The sequence below is a fragment of the Gordionus sp. m RMFG-2023 genome, chromosome 5 (assembly GCF_954871325.1).
Source record: "Gordionus sp. m RMFG-2023 chromosome 5, tfGorSpeb1-WG-v2, whole genome shotgun sequence".
In the NCBI taxonomy this organism is placed as follows: domain Eukaryota; kingdom Metazoa; phylum Nematomorpha; class Gordioida; order Chordodea; family Parachordodidae; genus Gordionus; species Gordionus sp. m RMFG-2023.
The window spans coordinates 30,209,222-30,221,736 of record NC_088779.1 but is presented as its reverse complement, the minus strand read 5'-3'; the positions used below and the strand labels follow the sequence as shown (position 1 = coordinate 30,221,736).

Here is a 12,515-nt window from a genome sequence, read left to right as displayed (position 1 = left end):
ATGGTAAAACAACGTTATATTAGTTTTATGCTAAGAATTATATTGCCTTGTGTGGGTTTTAAAAAAACCATTATCAATTGAGGCAGTGTATATGTGAATTAATTAAACTTTTTTTATCACTTGTAATGCTTTAGACGCAAATTTACATTATCCGCAATCGAAACTATTCGATATTGTAATAAATTGTTAATTATTCTGTATTAAAATTTTTATCTTTAGAAATGTCGTGTATTGTTTTACTTTGATAATTTGTATACCTTGAAAAAATATGAAATTCAGAATTATCAGAGTTTGCGAATTTCAATTTAAAAAGTATAATATATTCAATAAAGCTCGGGCCGAAAGCCGGCAAAGGTTATGGAGGCTTCGCCCCCCCCCCCCGCCCATAAATTTTTTTTAGTTGAGCCCCCCCCCTTGAGATCGTAAAGGCTAGTGACATCCCTGAAAAGTTGTCTTGCATTTTTAAAGAACAACTTAAATTAAAGTTATTGAACTGAGTTTGAATCTGATGGGTGTAGGTGTTCCAACATATGACTAATGTTGTCATAATGGTATTCCTCAGAATGTATTGAAATAAGGTTGAACCAGATACGGTAGTTTCACAGTAGCCTGGGTTTGTCACCAGTACCACCATCCTACTTAATCAAACTTGAATTTCGTCAAAAATAAGAAATAAATCAAACTGTAATGTAAATTCTGTAATATTTCATTAATTATTGTTTATCATCATGTAGTGTTAATTGAATGCTACATTAATGTTTTAGGTCATAGTTATATTATTATATACGTATAACGGTAAAGTTAATTTGAAACTATTATTTTTCCGGAAAGCAATTTTATTAATTGAAATTATCCCTTTCAAATAGGCTATACATTAACATATTATAGTTATCGTGACTTTTAAAGATCAACTTAATAAAATGGGTGATAACTTTGATTTTTTATTTTTTTACGATAATATATCTCAATAAGATAGCCATTTTGGGTATCTTTTAAAGAAGTTATAGTTAAACTATTTAATAAAAAAATGACTCACAAATACCTGTCGAGAGAGAAGCTACATTCAGTATTTCTATCTAGGGGTTCTTAATCTAATAAAAGTCATGACCTTAATTTATTTAACTAGTGATATAATACCATGTGAACTATTTTAGTTTGCTAAAAAAAATTTAAAGAGATATATAAGCACAGGAGATGGTAAAAAACTGTTATACAACCTGTTTCAATCTCAGTTCAACGCATAATCTGATAAATCCCTTTAGAATAAAATTGAAAGTAGCGATATCTTTGGTGCTTATAAGCTTTTCGAATCTCTCAAAATCATGAAATACATATTCAGCGGTGTTTAATATATCGCTTTATTAGGATAAGAAGATCAAATCTAATAATATAATAACATGTTAGATGCAGAGTTGTTAAAGGATCTAGATACAAAAATGTGGTATCTATATCTAGATAGATTTTTGATTAAAATATGTGTATCTAGATATTATTTTAGACGATGTATCTGTATCTAGATCCATTTGAAAAGTATCTTTTAACAAATGTATATATTTAGAGTTAAAAATATTTTACGTACCTGAGCTATTGACGATTATCTGTATCTAGATTCATTTGACATGTATCTGCTAAAACTGTTGTTGGGAATGAAAATATTATCGTATCACGATGAAATTAAGATGGCGTTAAAATATGAACAAAAATAATAAAATTGATATGATATATGAAAGTTTAAAAAACACTTTTTATAAAACAATTCCCTTTAATACAAAATATACGATTAGAAAATATTTAAATATAAATACACTTTTTATAAAACAATTCCCTTTAATACAAAATATACGATTAGAAAATATTTAAATATAAATGTAAATAGATATAAAACAATTTTGTGGTTTTTTTTAAAAACTAAAAACTATCATTTATTGTTGGACCAACGTATACCTAGAGTATGAAGGCATGGTTGGGCCAAGAAAATATATATTAACTATTTTAAATTAGTGATTAAAAATTAATTTAATTTTATTAAATTTATTTAGGTTTAAACGAAAGGTGTCCAATCCTACCCCCCCCTTCTGTTTCCTTAATCTTATAGATTTTAAAACAATTCTACATGCCAAATGCATTGAGATCAAAAACAGCGCAATATTTTAAAAAAATTAACAGGCCAGGAATGGTAATAAATTTATAATTTGAAATATTTAGATATTTATTGTCCAATTTCATGCATTGATAATCATAATTTCTTGATTAATAATTGGATATTATTTGTTTTTCTAACTTTGCTATATATATATACTATAACTTGTATTAAATTACATGGTCTTAGCTTTATTATGCTAATTGAGTTATAATCGTTCAGGGGGACAGATTGGCCACGCCACGGACTTGTGGGCGTTTTTTTTGTTTTAAATAGTGGTCTCATCTTTATAAAATTTAAACTATTCCCATGTTCCTAAGGTAATTTTTTTTTTTCAAAACTGTTTTATTACGACTCGAAAACCTTTTTTTAAAATAATCCTGAAATAAAGTTGGTTTATGAGTTTAACGTTTTCCAAAATGTTGGAATAAAGAAAATTGGCACTCCATGTCCCAAACTATTTTTTTACTGGGTGCTAAATGTATTACATTTTCGAAACGTTTTGATAAGAAGAAGCTATTAGTTAAATATTTTTGGGGCGATGCGGAAGGCGTACACGCTGTAAAAGTTATATTTGTTTTTTAATTTTAAATGATAAAGCTATCATTGTTGTTAAATTACCTAACTCTGACCATCTTCAATTGTGGATTAAATCAAACTTTTAGCCTACAAAATTGAATTGAGCCTCTAAGTAAAGTACAACCTGGAGGTTCGAGCATGATGTTCAGAACTGGGATTTAAAGGATTCTATCAGATATATTATATATATACTCTATTTCAGAAACCTGTTTCTTAGATTTCTAAATGATATCTCAGAATGAATTGTGAATGTAAAAATTTTCGTATTTCTGAAGGTTTCGAGTCTCTAAGTTAAGTCCAAGAGCGAGCAGAGTTTAAACTGGAAGTTTCTATCATAATTTTTAGAATGGGATTAAAAGAATTAAACAGATATATATATAAATACACTATTTCAGAAACCTGTTTCTTAGATTCTAAATGATATCTCAGAATGAATTATGAGTGTAAAAATTTTCGTATTTCTGAAGGTTTTTTTGCCAGAAAGTTTCCAGGAGAGAGTGTATAGTACCCAATTTTGATAAATCTCCATGTGTTTTTTAAAATATCTGCCAGATTTTGGATAGTGGAACCCTAGTCCTTCTTTGGTTGATTAAAAATTGAAATCTGTGCATAGAAATTGGTCAAAACGTGCTTGTCCAACATCATTTAAAACTGAAAATTCACCAGTATACTTGTGTTAGATAGTCTTAATCAAAAAAAAGATTCCAAAAATTATATATAATTATCATAATTCTAGAATATTCTAGAATATCGATTTTATGTTACCTTTGAATTTCTTTCCTACAAAGATTTGAATCATATAATATTGTTAATAAGTTGATTTACTAGTAATAATGTTATTTTGTATTTATTACAAATTGAAATTGTGGATATATGTTAATGTATTTCTTAATTAATATTTTAAAAAAATTATACTGAAATGGATGATATCGGTTTCTATGTTCAATCGAGAAAAATATATTTGTAACTGTATCATCAGCTCAATTCAGAATTTGTATCGGCATCGACGATACATTTTTTGAAAGTGTATCATTTAACAAATTCTTCTAAAATATGATCATTATTTTAACCCTTATCAGAGAACATGATTAACAATTTTAAATCAAAATGTGAAAAACTGACGAGACGACAATAAATGCTAAATAACAAAATTCCTTAGTCCTTTAATAGAGCATTTTTTAAGCCAAGGACTCTTTGAACACAAGTTCCAGGGGATGGTAGTATTTTAATAGTTCATTTAAAACGATCCGATAAAATTATTTGGCCCTAGCTATCACTATGAATTTCTTGATTAATCTCTTTAATCATTTTAGAGTAAATCATTATAAATGGATTACTTTTGCCTGGGAATATGGATCATGATACATCTTCTAATTCTTCAAAATAGAAGATTATGCAAAAACTGAACAAATATTAGAACCTCGGGGAACAATCATACCCAAAATATCATGTTTTTCAATCAACAAGAGAATTTATTTTATTTTAAAAAAAGAAAGGATTTTCAACTTATAAATATAGAAATGTTGTAAATTGTTACAGCGTGGTCATGTTTCTAACCAAGAATATTCGAATCAATCTACAAGTTAAAACTCAACTTAGTGGCTTAATTCAATTTTTTAAGGGTATAAAAGTTTGATTAATCTGCAATTGAAATAGTCAAGGTTAGCTAATTTAACAAGGCTAGTTATTTTATTTAGATAAGATTATTTTAAATGAAAAATTAGGATCGATAAGAAAGGGTAACCATAATTGACAAAAAATTTTTAGAATAAAACTAGCGTTTCACAAATGTAATTTAAGTGTTTTTTCTAAGAACAAATATAATTTATATATGTATATAATATGGGATTTGATAGTAAAATCCGATGGTATTATGATCTTCGATTTCCTCTGATGATAGCTACCAACAGATCTTGATAATGCCCCGTTACGTCACCCTGGATTTTTTTATAAAACAAAATCCATATAATTATTTTAAAGTGTCAAAGTTTATGATTATACCCTGACAGCTGCCTCCAAGCTCTTTTTGTATAGCTTGTTATATTCTCTTTTAATGTCTTCCAAGTCAATCTCCGATCGAGACGTTATGATTTTGATTAAATCATTATCTTTCGTTCCTAATCCCTATAATAATAAATAAATAAATAAATATAAGATTTAAATGGAGATTGTTGTAACTCTCATATCCTTCCGCAATCTTTTAGCAAAATAGGTGGCTGGATTTCCTGTGACTTTGAATCCTTCATATATATAAACAAACAAAAAAACATAAAGTTAAGTATAGAATTTTATATGTATTCTCACCTAATTTCGCGTTATATTGGGCAGTTGGAGTCATTAAGGCTACCAATAACTTTTCGTAATTGCCTGAGGTATCCCCTTTGATATCTTTGAGTAAATCCCTCTACAAAAATAGTATAATATCATTAAACGATTTAAGCAATAACTGGGATTAAAAGTCTCATGGGGGGGGGGAGTGATTTGTTTTTTTCCCTGTTTTTTTAACGTAATATAGGGCTCAATTCTTGTAAATTATTATCCAATCAAATAAGAATATTAGATTTCTATTATTTGTTTTTTATGAATAGGAATAGTAAATTATTCTATTGGGTTTAATATGCGCATGCAATCCTATTGGAAGATATGATTTACCAATAATGTTATTACAAATTGTTTTTTATAATAACCTCCCAATCATCATATGTATATCAATATTTTGTTGACAGAAAAAACTTTTCAATATCATGTTTTTAACTCAATCGTTTTAAAGTTTTATAAAAAAAAAATAATCTAGTTCATTTCTTTCAATTCAAATCTTAAGTGTTTTAAAAATGGAGTAGGATAAGGAAAGGAAAGGAAAGAAAGAAAGAAAGAAAGAAAGAAAGAAAGAAAGAAAGAAAGAAAGAAAGAAAGAAAGAAAGAAAGAAAGAAAGGCATTTTTTTCACTGCCCCCTCTCCCCCTTACTTTTTTTAAAAAATGTTATAATAAAAACAGGAGTTTTCTTTGTTTTTTATTTGTTTTTTACATTACTAATCAAAAGTTTTGTGTATTGCTGTCTGTAAGCTTCCCTGATTTGCTGTCTTTGAGCATTGCTCCTTCCGGCTACGATACCTATCACTCTTTTATCTTTCGTACCTATTCAATTTTTTTTAAGTTGCATCAATAATGAAGGATGGAAGTAATCTTTAACAAAACATTGACTAGGGAAAAAATACTGGAAGTCTGAAATTTAAAAAATGGCTAACTCGATATTTTAGCCTAGAAAAATATTGTATAAGCCTCGGGATTCGGCTAATAGATGTCTAGACCTATGTGAAATAAAAAAAACTAGAACCAGATGGTCTTTCGGGTGGTGTAATGCTCGGTTCGGTTTAACCCGACCTTTTAACCCCGCTATATATTTATACAAATCTTTAAGGTACTTCTTTCCAGTGCCACCTATGAACAAAATCTTCAGGGGGCTTGAAGCGAATTATTTTTCTGGATAAGATATTGAGTCAGCCGTTTATAAAAATAAATAAATAAATAATAGGGCTTAAATGGGGCTGGGCCGTTTAACAACACCAATTCTTTGCGCAGTAATTTTTAAGACGTAAAGAACAACGAAGCAAGAATAGATAGGAGTTTAGAAATGATGCAAAATTCGATTTGTTAACAGGTTAACAGAGTTGTTAAAGGATCTAGATACAGGTATCTAGATCCAGTATCTATATAAAAATGTGGTATCTGTATCTAGATAGATTTTTGATTAAAATATCTGTATATAGATATTAAGACAATGTATCTGTATCTAGATTCATTTAAAAAGTATCTTTTAACAACTCTGCAGGTTAATAATATCGGTGCCGTTAAATTACCTAACTTTAGTCAGCTATAAAACGGCGTAGCCATGTTGGATATCCGAAATATTCGAATCGATCTTCCGGTTGAGACTCGTGGCACAATTCAATTTTTTAGGCTAAAAGCTCGACTAAGCCACAGTAGAGATGATCAAAGTCAGGTGATTTAACGACACCAGTTAATATAAGTTATTATTCAATAAAAAACAGATCATAATTATTATATCACTTACCGCCTCCTTTAAGCGCGCTCCGCAATACTTTCGCGTCTGCTTGAGCGTTAAAATTCGGAGCGGGCACGATTGTACCCCTACCCTCGGCGGCAAACTTTATTAAGTTATAACGTGTAATAAAAACGCGCGATAAGCCGCGTAATAAGTATATGAATTTATATATATATTACAATTTTTTTGCCTAAAAATTTATTAATTTTAAAAAAATAGTGGCTAAAAAAAAGATTTTTTAGAATACGAAAAATTTCCTATTAACAAAACTTTAATATTGTCAGAATTAATTACGACCGGGTTAGAAGTTTAAAAAAAAATACACAAAATCATAGTTGTTTACAAAAATATATTAAGTAAAAAAAAATAATATAATTTAGATAACACCAAAATGTTTGTAACCTCTTGTCCGTTTAGTATAACGAGGTTTTGAAAGCTAACCAAAAATAGAATAATTAAAGTTGACCCGATGATAGCCATAGCTTTTAAGAAAAAATATTACAAGTTAATTTGAAGAAAAAAAAAGTATGATTTAGAAAGAATTTTTTTTAAAAAAAATTAAAAGTTTTTTGAAGTTATTTATTATCAATATTTTGCCGTTATTTTAAATAAACAAGTTTATCTGTCACTTATTTCTCATTCGAAATTATATTTAAGGGTTTATCCTTTAGGCATAATCTATATATCTTTAAAAATATAATTTTTTTTTAAATATAAATTTTTTCAAGGTTCTATATAAATAAAATTAAATCAACACACTTAATATAATTGAGATGCAAAAAGTTACAATTTTTTTTTAAAAAAAATTTATAGCTGAATAATGTGTATATTAAAGAGATCTTCAAAAGTAGGCTCGACCCGTACCCTGACCAAACGAGTTTCGGGCCGGGCCGGTTTTTTTTAAAAAAACCGGGTTCGAGCTGGATCGGGCCTGATATTTTTTTTTAAAAATTCGGGCCAGGTAGGGTTACGCCTTAAAATTAAAATATATCTAGATTTTATCTATTTTAAATGTTGAATTTTTTATTGTGAAATAAAAATTATTTTTATTTTATTTATAGAAATTGGAAGCCATATAATATATACCGTTATTTTGAGTAATTATAAAAAAAAAAATTAATTTCTATATTTAAATAAATTCGTACCGGGCCGGTTTTTAAAAAAAAATTGGTTTCGGGCCGGGCCGGTTTTTAAAAAAATCGGTTTTGGGCCGGATAAAACTTTTTTAAAAAATTTTGGGTTCGGAAAATTAGGCCCGATGCAGATCACTAGTGAATACATTTAAAAGGTATAAATTAAATTAAGAATTATTTTTTAAATGAATTTAGTTTATTATTTTAGGTCACCCCGAAACTGTCAAATTAAAAATCTCTTTAAAACGGTTATAACGGTAAGCTAACGGATTTTGATAATATTATTTCAGTCGTCGATTTAACAATTATGTTCCATATATTATTTAAAATAACCCGCCATAACTATGTTTTTTTTTATCCGAACCTCCTAAACTTGATACCCATCGGCATTCGTTATTCGTCATTATGTTCAGAACTCAAATGCTTTTTCCAAGGGATTAAAAATATGATATTAATCTTAGAAATATCTATTTGATTTAACCGTTTTCTCGTTATCGATTTCCTGCGACTTAATTATCTTTTACATCTTCACAATTAACTTAAATAAAACCTTCTCCTCTTTGTATATTTAAAATTATATCTAATAATTTCAACAATATAAAAGTATTGTATTGTTGATTGGTGTTAATAACAAAAAAAATAATGATCATCTAAGGCACAAAATAAATTATGAAAATTTCAATCAACATTTAGCTATGGAAAAATTTAATAATAATTAATAAATAATGGACAAATTTATGATGGTCGAAGCAATTATTATAGCAAAAATTTTTAATAACAACAAAAAGACAAACTTAAGACCAAATCAATTATTATAAAAATGATAATTTTATAACAATAACAACAGACCAGCATATGCCAGTCGAAAACAACTATCATATTGTGTCGAACCTGTGATTCAATAACAGTGACAAACTATGCACATAAGAATAACTACAATGCCCACAGAAATATAAAACAACAAGAGGCATACGGCTAGAACACCATTAATTTCGAAGAACTAGAAAATGACAAAAGTTACGACATAAACAAAGATTATGATAAGCATAAATAATTTGAGTGAAGGTCTCGATGACAAAAAGAATAAAACGCTTATGAGGTGATGACTTAAACTCAACGATATAGCGACGACGATGCGCGGAGACAGGTGACGAGATACCCAATCATACCTCATTTTGTAGCTAAACAAAGTAGAGGTATCAAAAATATGAAGAAATTCTCGCATCAAATTAACGGGTTATGACGCGGAACACCGTAAACGTTCTTGGGCATGCGCACATTGATATTAATTACGAAGTCACATTAAAAAAAATCTGGAAGCCTACATTGTGGAGGAGTTACGAAAGGCGCGTTGATTGACAGGGAGGGTTATGGCTTAACGCGTTTAAAAGTATCTTAAAAGAAATTTGTAGGTAATAATGATAATAACTTATAATGATAAACCCTGTGCAACCATTGAAATGTGAGAAAAATGGCATCAGATACTTCGCATGATAAACGTACTTCCTTCCTTCAAAGAAAGAAAGAAAGAAAGAGATATTTTTTTTATAAAATTCAGAATATCTACTATTAAAAAATATATCAGAAATGTTAATTCAACACAAAATAAAATGTTTTAAGATATGAATATTTTTTTTTGAATTTCTTATTCTAAAAGACAAAAAAAAAACCCTTAGTGTTTGAATTTAGCATTTTCTAAGCTAAAAATTCCTTTGGAACAAGTTCCAGGGGATGGGAAGTATTTTTAAAAAAAACGAACATATTTTTTTACGAATCGTTTTAAACTATTTCGCCCTAGTGGTCACTATGAATACAGATTAATTTTTTAATCATTTTTTTAAGAGTCATTACAATGGATTACTTTGGCTTGTATGGGTCACTATACATCTTCTACTTCTTCAAGGTAGATGATTATGCAAAACAGAATGACATGACACAAATGTTAGGACCCTCAGGGAAATCATTCCATCATATCGTGTTTTTAAATCAACAACAGAAGAACCATAAATATATAAATGTTAATAGAAAAAAAAGTAAGTGAATCTGATTGGACTGTGAATTGTTATTAGATTTATATACGATATTTTTAGGGAAAATAGATTGATAAGAAAGGGCCTATAAATATATAACTATTGATTTGACATAAAATAAACACATATGTATATATAATTGGCGTTTCACAAATGTATCAGTGTTTTCTAATTAACAAATATATATATAATATGCTATGATTGATAGAATGTCTAATTTAAGATTTTCGATTTCCTTTAATGACAGCTACCAAAAGATCTTGATATTCTCCAGTTACGTCACCCTAGATTTTTTTATAATTTTTATAAACAAAAATCCATATAAATATATAAAAAGTGTTAAAGTTATGATATACCCTGACAGCTGCCTCTAAACTCTTTTTGAATAGCTTGTTATATTCGCTTTTAATATCTTCCAAGTCTATCTCTGATCTAGACGTTATGATTTCTATTAAATTATTATCTTTCGTTCCTAATCCCTATATAATAAAAAAAATGGAAGAATTTATTAAAAAATTTAAAGAAATTGAGCTTGTGCCTTCAAATCTTTTCCCAATCTTTCAGCAAAATAGGTGGCTGGATTTCCTGTAACTTTAAATCCTTCATATACAAAAAAAAAACAAAATGAAATTAGGGTAGAAATTTTATTTGAATTTTCTAAATTTCACCTAATTTCGCATTGTATTGGGCGCTTGGAGTCAGCAAGGCTACCAATAACTTTTGGTAATTGCCTGTGGTATCTCCTTCTATATCTTTGATTAAATCCCTCTACAAATAATAATATAATATCATTTAAAGGATTGAACAATGAAAAATGAAATGGATTTAAAGCAATAAACCGGGATTTAAAATCCCAGATTGGTGGTGGTGGGAATATGTTTTTTTACCTTGTTTTTCTTTACGTAATCTAGACCTATTCAAAAAAACGGTGATTTGTTTTTTATTTAAAAAACGGTATTGAATAAAATATCCATTTGGGGCCTGCAATCCTAATTGGAAAAATATAATTTAATCAATATTTTCCCAATCATCTTACATATATAATCTCTCAATATTTTGGATTGAAATCAGTTTATAACTCGCCCTTTGAGCAAAATTATTTTTAAACACACTGCACCCCACCCCCGACTTACTTTTATTTTACCAAAGAACCTGCCTGATCGTATTAAATTTTTTTTAACCAAATATTTGAAATAGCCATTATTATCTGTAAAAAATCTTGAATAAATAAAATATATTTTAAAATAATCCGTGTTTATACGAGCCCGGTCGGATAATTTATTTGAAAAAATCCGAACCGGGCTGGGCCATACAAATAGTACCTCTACAGGTCTCTAGAAGAAAAAAAAGGAAAGAGTTTTCATTTTTTTTTGTTTTTTACATCACTTAAAAGTTTTTTGTATTGCTGTTTGTAAGCTTCCCTTATTTGCTGTCTTTGATCATTGTTCCTTCCGGCTATGACATCTATCACTCTTTTATCTTTCGTACCTTTTACAAAAGAACAAAAAAAATTGAAGGAAAAAATGACACATCGACTAGGCAAAAATAAAAATTAAAAATGGAAGGCTTAAAATATGTATCTTTTTACGATTATTTTTATAGAAATAACTAAGCAAAATAGATAAGATAGCAGTTAGAAATGATATGAATTCGATTGTTTTAAGCAAGATGTTGAACATCATAACTAATATTACTTACCCGGTCCTTTAAGCGCACTCCTCAGTATCTCCGCGTCAGCTTGGGGGTTAAAATTTGGAGCGGGTACGATTGTACCCCTACCTCCTGCAAGCTTTATTAAGTTATAAACGTGTAATAGAAATGCGATGCCCATTAAGTCGAATATATAATTAAATCATTATAAGTATATGAATTTACATATACATATATATATATATATATATTCCTAATTTTTTGTATAATTTACTCTTTGAAAAACCATAATCTTATCCCTAAATTAAATAACAAAATATTTGCTATTCAAACTTAATATTCTTTCGCATTTTTTATATTACAAATGAAAATGGCATTACACAATAATGTATAAAGTAAAAAAAAATACTAATAACTACCTAACTTTAGTCAACTATAAAACAGCGTAGCCATGTTTATAATTAAAAAATATTCGAATCAATCTTCAAGTTTAGGCTCGACTTGTGGCTTAATTCAATTTTTTCAGGCTAAAAGCTTAAATAAACCACATTATAGATGGTGAAAGTTAGACAATTTAACAGCACCAAAAAAGTAATATAATATGATGACTCCAAAATTGTTGTAACCTCTTGTCCATTTAGTAGAATGAGGGTTTGAAAGCTTAGCAAGAAGAAGAGAATAGTCAAATTTGACCAGATCATAGCCATATCACTTTTAAAAAAAAATATTATATTCATTATAAAACTTAGTTTCTTCAATTCGAAGAAAATAAAAAATTTAGAAAGGATAAAAAAATTAATTTGCCGTTAGTTTAATAAACAAAGTTATCTGTCATTATATTTTCAGTTTAAATTTTATTTAGGGTTTAATCCTTACGGCGTATATATATACATATATATCTTTAAATTTGTGCAAATTA

The 12,515-nt window shown here is 28.2% G+C and overlaps 2 protein-coding genes across 3 annotated transcripts; both read right to left on the bottom strand.

Annotated features, from left to right (window-relative positions):
• Positions 1-4,504: 4,504 nt before the first annotated feature.
• On the bottom strand, positions 4,505-9,879 carry LOC135929477 (annexin A7-like). Of its 2 annotated transcripts, XM_065466081.1 has the most exons (8): positions 9,778-9,879; positions 7,186-7,265; positions 6,793-6,886; positions 5,746-5,855; positions 5,024-5,123; positions 4,898-4,959; positions 4,721-4,843; positions 4,505-4,656 (listed from the first exon to the last, which is right to left on the bottom strand). In XM_065466081.1, exons 2-8 carry the CDS (start codon positions 7,261-7,263, stop codon positions 4,591-4,593), a joined length of 633 nt encoding a protein of 210 aa, XP_065322153.1. In that variant the 5' UTR covers positions 7,264-7,265; positions 9,778-9,879; the 3' UTR covers positions 4,505-4,590. The 2 variants fall into 2 exon arrangements, with proteins under 2 accessions (XP_065322153.1, XP_065322152.1); XM_065466080.1 differs by lacking the exon at positions 9,778-9,879 and having other exon boundaries at positions 7,186-7,293.
• An 81-nt stretch (positions 9,880-9,960) lies between these two features.
• LOC135929476 (annexin A7-like) lies at positions 9,961-12,452 on the bottom strand. Its single transcript, XM_065466079.1, has 7 exons — positions 12,223-12,452; positions 11,645-11,735; positions 11,328-11,434; positions 10,615-10,714; positions 10,485-10,546; positions 10,303-10,425; positions 9,961-10,230 (listed from the first exon to the last, which is right to left on the bottom strand). The coding sequence occupies exons 1-7, from the start codon at positions 12,331-12,333 to the stop codon at positions 10,165-10,167; spliced, it is 660 nt and encodes a 219-aa protein (XP_065322151.1). The 5' UTR covers positions 12,334-12,452; the 3' UTR covers positions 9,961-10,164.
• Between the last annotated feature and the right edge of the window lie 63 nt (positions 12,453-12,515).

Excerpts from the sequence above, each read along its gene's own strand:
- LOC135929477 (XM_065466081.1), bottom strand. The coding sequence starts at position 7,263 with ATGGCTATCATCGGGTCAACTTTAATTATTCTATTTTTGGTTAGCTTT. Across the intron at positions 6,887-7,185 it reads TTATACTAAACGGACAAGAG|TTTGCCGCCGAGGGTAGGGG; the intron begins GTTACAAACATT and ends AACTTAATAAAG. Across the intron at positions 4,844-4,897 it reads GATTGCGGAAGGATATGAGA|GGATTAGGAACGAAAGATAA; the intron begins GTTACAACAATC and ends TTATTATTATAG.
- LOC135929476 (XM_065466079.1), bottom strand. The coding sequence starts at position 12,333 with ATGAATATAATATTTTTTTTTAAAAGTGATATGGCTATGATCTGGTCA. Across the intron at positions 10,547-10,614 it reads CCAATACAATGCGAAATTAG|GATTTAAAGTTACAGGAAAT; the intron begins GTGAAATTTAGA and ends TTGTATATGAAG. Across the intron at positions 10,231-10,302 it reads GTTTAGAGGCAGCTGTCAGG|GGTGACGTAACTGGAGAATA; the intron begins GTATATCATAAC and ends AAAAAAATCTAG.